The sequence below is a fragment of the Petromyzon marinus genome, assembly GCF_048934315.1.
Source record: "Petromyzon marinus isolate PM22_M1 ecotype Great Lakes invasive population chromosome 80 unlocalized genomic scaffold, UKy_Petmar_22M1.pri1.0 chr80_unloc.4, whole genome shotgun sequence".
Classification (NCBI taxonomy): Eukaryota; Metazoa; Chordata; class Hyperoartia; order Petromyzontiformes; family Petromyzontidae; genus Petromyzon; species Petromyzon marinus.
In genome coordinates, this window is record NW_027422632.1 from 357,171 (window position 1) to 370,327 (window position 13,157).

The 13,157-nt window shown below is 48.7% G+C and overlaps 1 protein-coding gene across 1 annotated transcript in view; it reads right to left on the reverse strand.

The window, feature by feature from the left end:
• The window catches only part of LOC142908372 (dynein axonemal heavy chain 1-like), a 127,339-nt gene that overhangs the window by 94,410 nt on the left and 19,772 nt on the right, over window positions 1-13,157 (reverse strand). Inside the window, 2 exon segments of the mRNA XM_076058942.1 lie at window positions 1,704-1,809; window positions 2,430-2,551. Coding sequence (XP_075915057.1) covers window positions 1,704-1,809; window positions 2,430-2,551 — 228 coding nt within the window.

Genomic DNA, 13,157 nt, shown 5'->3' on the forward strand with positions numbered 1-13,157 from the left:
CCACACACACCACACAGTACAGGCTCTATCCACTGCTGGTGTGTGGTGGTGATGGACACTCACACACACACACCACACACACTCACACACACACACTCACACACACAATCACTCACACACACCACACACACACACACCACACGCTACAGGCTCTATCCACTGTTGGTGCGTGGTGGTAAGGTACACCCACACACACCACACACACCACACACACACACACCACACACACTCACACACCACACGCTACAGGCTCTATCCCCTGCTGGTGCGTGGTGGTGATGGACACACACACACATACACACAGACACACACACAGACAGACACACACACAGACACACACACACAGACACACACACACAGCCACACACACAGACACACACACACAGACACTCACACACAGACACTCACAGACACACACACACACAGACACACACACACACCACACACACCACACACACCACACACACACACCACACACTACACACACCACACACACACCACACACTACACACACCACACACACACCACACACACACACCACACACAGACACACCACACACACACACCACACACTACACACACCACACACACACCACACACACACACCACACACACACCACACACACACACACCACACTCACACACACCACACGCTACACACACACCACACACACTCACACACACACTCACACACACCACACACACACACCACACACACCACACACACCACACACACACACACCACTCACACACCACACACACCACACACACACCACTCACACACACACCACACACACACCACACACACCACACACACACCACACTCACACACACACACACACTCACACACACTCACACACACCACACACACACACCACACTCTCACACACACACCACACACACACCACACACACACCACACTCACACACACACCACACTCACACACACACCACACACACCACACACACACCACACACACACACCACACTCACACACACACCACACTCACACACACACCACACACACACACACCACACACACACCACACTCACACACACACACCACACTCACACACACACCACACACACACCACACACACCACACTCACACACACACCACACACACACCACACACCACACACACACCACACACACACCACACACACCACACTCACCACACACACCACACACACACCACACACACCACACACACCACACACACACTACACACACACTCACACACACCACACACACCACACACACCACACTCACACACACACCACACTCACACACACACCACACACACACCACACACACCACACACACCACACACACACTCACACACACCACACACACCACACACACACTCACACACACTCACACACACCACACACACACCACACACACACCACACATACACTCACACACCACTCACACACCACTCAGACACACCACACTCTACACACACCACACACACACTCACACACACCACACACCACACACACACTCACACACACCACACTCACACACACACACCACACACCACTCACTCACTCACACACACCACACACTCACACACACCACACACACACACTCACACACACCACACTCACACACACACACCACACTCACACACACACCACACACACACACACCACACACACACACACCACTCACACACCACACACGGTCAGGGACACTCACGCTGGCGATGTTTTCGAAGCACTTGCGCAGGTGAGGCTGAACCGCCATGGGGTCTTTACTCTGGGACAAAATCTCCAGCAGCTCGTCATCTGACAGGAAGTAGAACCTGCCGGGAAGAGACGCTCACCCGCTCGCTCACCGCATCGCTCACCAGCTCGCTCACCCGCTCGCTCACCGGATCGCTCACCCGCTCGCTCACCGGATCGCTCACCAGCTCGCTCACCCGCTCGCTCACCGGATCGCTCACCCGCTCGTACAGCCATTCACTCATTCATTCACCAGCTCGCTCACCAGCTCGCTCACCGCATCGCTCACCCGCTCGATCACCCGCTCGTACAGACACTCACTCATTCATCCACCCGCTCGCTCACCAGCTCGCTCACCCGCTCACTCACCCGCTCACCCGCTCGCTCACTCACCCATTCACTCATCCACTCACTCACCCACTCACTCACCAGCTCACTCATTCACTCGCTCACTCAATCACCCACCCACTCACCCACTCACCCACCCACTCACTCACTCACCCACTCACTCACTCACTCACCCACTCGCCCACTCGCTCACTCACTCACTCACCCACCCACTCACTCACTCACCCACTCACTCACCCACCCACCCACCCACTCACCCACTCACCCACTCACTCACTCACCCCCCCACCCACTCACCCCCCAACCCCCCACCCCCCACCCCCCACCCCACCCCTCCCCCCACCCGCCCCACCTGGGGAAGGCTGCCCGCTTGGTCTCCAGGTACTCGCTGAGCCCCTTCTGCACCTGCTCCAGGAGTCGGCTGCACTCCCGCAGCTGCTCCAGAAGCCTCGCGTCCGGGCACACCAACATCACCTGGAACACAAACACACACAAACACACCAACATCACCTGGAACACAAACACACCAACATCACCTGACACACAAACACACACAGACACACCAACATCACCTGGAACACAAACACACCAACATCACCTGACACACAAACACACACAGACACACCAACATCACCTGGAACACAAACACACACCAACATCACCTGGAACACAAACACACACCAACATCACCTGGAACACAAACACACACCAACATCACCTGACACACCAACACACACAGACACACCAACATCACCTGACACACCAACACACACAGACACACCAACATCACCTGACACACCAACACACACAGACACACCAACATCACCTGACACACCAACATCACCTGACACACAAACACACACAGACACACCAACATCACCTGACACACAAACATCACCTGACACACAAACACACACAGACACACCAACATCACCTGACACACAAACATCACCTGACACACAAACACACACAAACACACCAACATCACCTGACACACAAACACACACAGACACACCAACATCACCTGGAACACAAACACACCAACATCACCTGACACACCAACATCACCTGACACACCAACATCACCTGACACACCAACATCACCTGACACACAAACACACCAACATCACCTGACACACCAACATCACCTGACACACCAACATCACCTGACACACAAACACACCAACATCACCTGACACACCAACATCACCTGACACACCAACATCACCTGACACACCAACATCACCTGACACACCAACATCACCTGACACACAAACACACACAGACACACCAACATCACCTGACACACAAACATCACCTGACACACAAACACACACAGACACACCAACATCACCTGACACACAAACATCACCTGACACACAAACACACACAAACACACCAACATCACCTGACACACAAACACACACAGACACACCAACATCACCTGGAACACAAACACACCAACATCACCTGACACACCAACATCACCTGACACACCAACATCACCTGACACACCAACATCACCTGACACACAAACACACCAACATCACCTGACACACCAACATCACCTGACACACCAACATCACCTGACACACAAACACACCAACATCACCTGACACACCAACATCACCTGACACACCAACATCACCTGACACACCAACATCACCTGACACACAAACATCACCTGACACACCAACATCACCTGACACACCAACATCACCTGACACACAAAGACACCAACATCACCTGAAACACAAACATCACCTGACACACAAACACACCAACATCACCTGACACACCAACATCACCTGACACACAAAGACACCAACATCACCTGACACACCAACATCACCTGACACACCAACATCACCTGACACACAAAGACACCAACATCACCTGACACACCAACATCACCTGACACACCAACATCACCTGACACACCAACATCACCTGACACACAAAGACACCAACATCACCTGACACACCAACATCACCTGACACACCAACATCACCTGACACACCAACATCACCTGACACACAAACACACCAACATCACCTGACACACCAACATCACCTGACACACCAACATCACCTGACACACAAACACACCAACATCACCTGACACACCAACATCACCTGACACACAAAGACACCAACATCACCTGACACACCAACATCACCTGACACACCAACATCACCTGACACACCAACATCACCTGACACACCAACATCACCTGACACACAAACATCACCTGACACACCAACATCACCTGACACACAAACATCACCTGGCACACCAACATCACCTGACACACAAACATCACCTGGCACACCAACATCACCTGACACACAAACATCACCTGACACACAAACATCACCTGACACACCAACATCACCTGACACACCAACATCACCTGACACACCAACATCACCTGACACACAAACACACCAACATCACCTGACACACCAACATCACCTGACACACCAACATCACCTGACACACCAACATCACCTGACACACAAACATCACCTGACACACCAACATCACCTGACACACCAACATCACCTGACACACAAACATCACCTGGCACACAAACATCACCTGACACACCAACATCACCTGACACACCAACATCACCTGACACACCAACATCACCTGACACACAAAGACACCAACATCACCTGACACACCAACATCACCTGACACACCAACATCACCTGACACACCAACATCACCTGACACACCAACATCACCTGACACACAAAGACACCAACATCACCTGACACACCAACATCACCTGACACACCAACATCACCTGACACACCAACATCACCTGACACACCAACATCACCTGACACACAAACATCACCTGACACACCAACATCACCTGACACACAAACATCACCTGACACACAAACACACCAACATCACCTGACACACCAACATCACCTGACACACAAACATCACCTGGCACACCAACATCACCTGACACACAAACATCACCTGACACACCAACATCACCTGACACACAAACACACCAACATCACCTGGCACACCAACATCACCTGACACACAAACATCACCTGACACACCAACATCACCTGACACACCAACATCACCTGACACACAAACATCACCTGACACACCAACATCACCTGACACACCAACATCACCTGACACACAAACACACCAACATCACCTGACACACCAACATCACCTGACACACCAACATCACCTGACACACCAACATCACCTGACACACCAACATCACCTGACACACAAACATCACCTGACACACCAACATCACCTGACACACCAACATCACCTGACACACAAACATCACCTGGCACACAAACATCACCTGACACACCAACATCACCTGACACACCAACATCACCTGACACACCAACATCACCTGACACACAAAGACACCAACATCACCTGACACACCAACATCACCTGACACACCAACATCACCTGACACACAAACATCACCTGACACACCAACATCACCTGACACACCAACATCACCTGACACACAAAGACACCAACATCACCTGACACACAAACATCACCTGACACACCAACATCACCTGACACACCAACATCACCTGACACACCAACATCACCTGACACACCAACATCACCTGACACACAAAGACACCAACATCACCTGACACACAAAGACACACAAACACACAAAGACACACAAAGACACACCAACATCACCTGACACACAAAGACACACAAACACACAAAGACACACAAAGACACACCAACATCACCTGACACACAAAGACACACAAACACACAAAGACACAAATACACACAAAGACACACCAACATCACCTGAAACACGAAGACACACAAAGACACACAAAGACACACAAAGACACACCAACATCACCTGACACACAAAGACACACAAAGACACAAAGACACAAAGACACACAAAGACACACCAACATCACCTGAAACACGAAGACACACAAAGACACAAAGACACAAAGACACACAAAGACACACCAACATCACCTGACACACAAAGACACACCAACATCACCTGACACACAAAGACACACAAACACACAAAGACACAAAGATACACCAACTTCACCTGACACACAAAGACACACAAAGACACAAAAACACAAATACACACCAACATCACCTGACACACAAAGACACACAAACATCACCTGACACACAAAGACACAAAGACACCACATCACCTGAAACACGAAGACACACAAAGACACAAAGACACACAAAGACACACAAAGACACACCAACATCACCTGACACACAAAGACACACAAAGACACAAAGACACAAAGACACACAAAGACACACCAACATCACCTGACACACAAAGACACACCAACATCACCTGACACACAAAGACACACAAAGACACAAAGACACAAAGATACACCAACTTCACCTGACACACAAAGACACACAAAGACACACAAAGACACAAAAACACAAATACACACCAACATCACCTGACACACAAAGACACACAAACATCACCTGACACACAAACACACAAAGACACCACATCACCTGAAACACGAAGACACACAAAGACACAAAGACACACAAAGACACACAAAGCCACAAAGACACACAAAGACACACCAACATCACCTGACACACAAAGACACACCAACATCACCTGACACACAAAGACACACAAAGACACAAAGACACAAAGATACACCAACTTCACCTGACACACAAAGACACACAAAGACACAAAAACACAAATACACACCAACATCACCTGACACACAAAGACACACAAACATCACCTGACACACAAACACACAAAGACACCACATCACCTGAAACACGAAGACACACAAAGACACAAAGACACACAAAGACACACAAAGACACACCAACATCACCTGACACACAAAGACACACAAAGACACAAAGACACAAAGACACACAAAGACACACCAACATCACCTGACACACAAAGACACACCAACATCACCTGACACACAAAGACACACAAAGACACAAAGACACAAAGATACACCAACTTCACCTGACACACAAAGACACACAAAGACACACAAAGACACAAAAACACAAATACACACCAACATCACCTGACACACAAAGACACACAAACATCACCTGACACACAAACACACAAAGACACCACATCACCTGAAACACGAAGACACACAAAGACACACAAAGACACACAAAGACACAAAGACACACCAACATCACCTGACACACAAAGACACACAAAGACACAAAGACACAAAGACACACAAAGACACACCAACATCACCTGACACACAAAGACACACAAAGACACACAGACACACAGACACAATGATGACACTGGTGGTGATGACGACACTGGTGATGATGACAACACTGAAGATGATGACGACACTGGTGATGATGACGACACTGCTGATGATGACAATGACGACACTGGTGATGATGACGACACTGGTGATGATGACAACACTGGTGATGGTGACGACACTGGTGATGATGACGATGATGACACTGGTGATGGTGATGACACTGGTGATGATGACAACACTGAAGATGATGACGACACTGGTGATGATGACGACACTGGTGATGATGACAACACTGGTGATGATGACACTGGTGATGATGACGACACTGGTAATGATGACGACACTGGTGATGATGACGATGATGACACTGGTGATGATGACGACACTGGTGATGATGACGACACTGGTGATGATGACGACACTGGAGATGATGACGATGATGACACTGGTGATGATGACGACACTGGTGATGATGATGACACTGGTGATAATGACGACACTGGTGATGATGATGACACTGGTGATGATGACAACACTGAAGATGATGACGACACTGGTGATGATGACGACACTGGTGATGATGACAACACTGGTGATGATGATGACACTGGTGATGATGACGACACTGGTGATGATGACAACACTGAAGATGATGACGACACTGGTGATGATGACGACACTGCTGATGATGACAATGACGACACTGGTGATGATGACGACACTGGTGATGAAGATGACACTGGTGATGGTGACGACACTGGTGATGATGACGATGATGACACTGGTGATGGTGATGACACTGGTGATGATGATGACACTGGTGATGATGACACTGGTGATGATGACGACACTGGTAATGATGACGACACTGGTGATGATGACGATGATGACACTGGTGATGATGACGACACTGGTGATGATGACGACACTGGTGATGATGACGACACTGGAGATGATGACGATGATGACACTGGTGATGATGACGACACTGGTGATGATGATGACACTGGTGATAATGACGACACTGGTGATGATGATGACACTGGTGATGATGACAACACTGGTGATGATGACGACACTGGTGATGATGACAACACTGGTGATGATGATGACACTGTTGATGATGACGATGATGACACTGGTGATGATGACGACACTGGTGATGATGACAACACTGAAGATGATGACGACACTGGTGATGATGACGACACTGCTGATGATGACAATGACGACACTGGTGATGATGACGACACTGGTGATGAAGATGACACTGGTGATGGTGACGACACTGGTGATGATGACGATGATGACACTGGTGATGGTGATGACACTGGTGATGATGACGATGATGACACTGGTGATGGTGATGACACTGGTGATGATGACAACACTGAAGATGATGACGACACTGGTGATGATGACGACACTGGTGATGATGACAACACTGGTGATGATGACACTGGTGATGATGACGACACTGGTAATGATGACGACACTGGTGATGATGACGATGATGACACTGGTGATGATGACGACACTGGTGATGATGACGACACTGGTGATGATGACGACACTGGAGATGATGACGATGATGACACTGGTGATGATGATGACACTGGTGATGATGACAACACTGGTGATGATGACAACACTGAAGATGATGACGACACTGGTGATGATGACGACACTGGTGGTGATGATGACGATGATGACACTGGTGATGATGACGACACTGGTGATGATGATGACACTGGTGATGATGACGACACTGGTGATGATGACGACACTGGTGATGATGACAACACTGGTGATGATGATGACACTGTTGATGATGACGATGATGACACTGGTGATGATGACGACACTGGTGATGATGACGACACTGGTGATGATGACAACACTGGTGATGATGATGACACTGGTGATGATGACGATGATGACACTGGTGATGATGATGACACTGGTGATGATGACAACACTGGTGATGATGACGACACTGGTGATGATGACGATGATGACACTGGTGATGATGACAACACTGATGATGATGACGACACTGGTGATGATGACACTGGTGATGATGATGACACTGGTGATGATGACAACACTGAAGATGATGACGACACTGGTGATGATAACGACACTGGTGATGATGACAACACTGGTGATGATGACGATGATGACACTGGTGATGATGATGACACTGGTGATGATGACGACACTGGTGATGATGACGACACTGGTGATGATGACGATGACAACACTGGTGATGATGACGATGACGACACTGGTGATGATGACGACACTGGTGATGATGACGATGATGACACTGGTGATGATGACGACACTGGTGATGATGACGATGATGACACTGGTGATGATGACGACACTGGTGATGATGACGACACTGGTGATGATGACGATGACAACACTGGTGATGATGACGACACTGGTGATGATGATGATGATGACACTGGTGATGGTGATGACACTGGTGATGATGACGATGATGACGACACTGGTGATGATGACGACACTGGTGATGATGACGATGATGACGACACTGCTGATGATGACAATGACGACACTGGTGATGATGACGACACTGGTGATGAAGATGACACTGGTGATGGTGACGACACTGGTGATGATGACGATGATGACACTGGTGATGGTGATGACACTGGTGATGATGATGACACTGGTGATGATGACACTGGTGATGATGACGACACTGGTAATGATGACGACACTGGTGATGATGACGATGATGACACTGGTGATGATGACGACACTGGTGATGATGACGACACTGGTGATGATGACGACACTGGAGATGATGACGATGATGACACTGGTGATGATGACGACACTGGTGATGATGATGACACTGGTGATAATGACGACACTGGTGATGATGATGACACTGGTGATGATGACAACACTGGTGATGATGACGACACTGGTGATGATGACAACACTGGTGATGATGATGACACTGTTGATGATGACGATGATGACACTGGTGATGATGACGACACTGGTGATGATGACAACACTGAAGATGATGACGACACTGGTGATGATGACGACACTGCTGATGATGACAATGACGACACTGGTGATGATGACGACACTGGTGATGAAGATGACACTGGTGATGGTGACGACACTGGTGATGATGACGATGATGACACTGGTGATGGTGATGACACTGGTGATGATGACGATGATGACACTGGTGATGGTGATGACACTGGTGATGATGACAACACTGAAGATGATGACGACACTGGTGATGATGACGACACTGGTGATGATGACAACACTGGTGATGATGACACTGGTGATGATGACGACACTGGTAATGATGACGACACTGGTGATGATGACGATGATGACACTGGTGATGATGACGACACTGGTGATGATGACGACACTGGTGATGATGACGACACTGGAGATGATGACGATGATGACACTGGTGATGATGATGACACTGGTGATGATGACAACACTGGTGATGATGACAACACTGAAGATGATGACGACACTGGTGATGATGACGACACTGGTGGTGATGATGACGATGATGACACTGGTGATGATGACGACACTGGTGATGATGATGACACTGGTGATGATGACGACACTGGTGATGATGACGACACTGGTGATGATGACAACACTGGTGATGATGATGACACTGTTGATGATGACGATGATGACACTGGTGATGATGACGACACTGGTGATGATGACGACACTGGTGATGATGACAACACTGGTGATGATGATGACACTGGTGATGATGACGATGATGACACTGGTGATGATGATGACACTGGTGATGATGACAACACTGGTGATGATGACGACACTGGTGATGATGACGATGATGACACTGGTGATGATGACAACACTGATGATGATGACGACACTGGTGATGATGACACTGGTGATGATGATGACACTGGTGATGATGACAACACTGAAGATGATGACGACACTGGTGATGATAACGACACTGGTGATGATGACAACACTGGTGATGATGACGATGATGACACTGGTGATGATGATGACACTGGTGATGATGACGACACTGGTGATGATGACGACACTGGTGATGATGACGATGACAACACTGGTGATGATGACGATGACGACACTGGTGATGATGACGACACTGGTGATGATGACGATGATGACACTGGTGATGATGACGACACTGGTGATGATGACGATGATGACACTGGTGATGATGACGACACTGGTGATGATGACGACACTGGTGATGATGACGATGACAACACTGGTGATGATGACGACACTGGTGATGATGATGATGATGACACTGGTGATGGTGATGACACTGGTGATGATGACGATGATGACGACACTGGTGATGATGACGACACTGGTGATGATGACGATGATGACGACACTGGTGATGATGACGACACTGGTGATGATGACGACACTGGTGATGATGACGACACTGGTGATGATGACGATGACAACACTGGTGATGATGACGACACTGGTGATGATGACGACACTGGTGATGATGACGACACTGGTGATGATGACGATGATGACACTGGTGATGGTGACGACACTGGTGATGGTGACGACACTGGTGATGATGACGACACTGGTGATGATGACGATGATGACACTGGTGATGATGACGACACTGATGATGATGACGACACTGGTGATGATGACGATGACAACACTGGTGATGATGACGACACTGGTGATGATGATGATGATGACACTGGTGATGGTGACGACACTGGTGATGATGACGATGATGACGACACTGGTGATGATGACGACACTGGTGATGATGACGATGATGACGACACTGGTGATGATGACGACACTGGTGATGATGACGACACTGGTGATGATGACGACACTGGTGATGATGACGATGACAACACCGGTGATGATGACGACACTGGTGATGATGACGACACTGGTGATGATGACGACACTGGTGATGATGACGATGATGACACTGGTGATGGTGACGACACTGGTGATGGTGACGACACTGGTGATGATGACGACACTGGTGATGATGACGATGATGACACTGGTGATGATGACGACACTGATGATGATGACGACACTGGTGATGATGACACTGGTGATGATGACAACACTGAAGATGATGACAACACTGAAGATGATGACGACACTGGTGATGATGACGACACTGCTGATGATGACAATGACGACACTGGTGATGATGACGATGATGACACTGGTGATGATGACGACACTGATGATGATGACGACACTGGTGATGATGACACTGGTGATGATGACAACACTGAAGATGATGACGACACTGGTGATGATGACGACACTGGTGATGATGACGACACTGGTGATGGTGACGACACTGGTGATGATGATGACACTGGTGATGATGACGACACTGGTGATGATGACGATGATGACACTGGTGATGATGACAACACTGGTGATGATGACAACACTGAAGATGATGACGACACTGGTGATGATGACGATGATGACGACACTGGTGATGATGACGACACTGGTGATGATGACGATGATGACGACACTGGTGATGATGACGACACTGGTGACGATGACGACACTGGTGACGATGATGATGATGGTGACGACACTGGTGATGATGATGACACTGGTGATGATGACGATGACGACACTGGTGACGATGACGACACTGGAG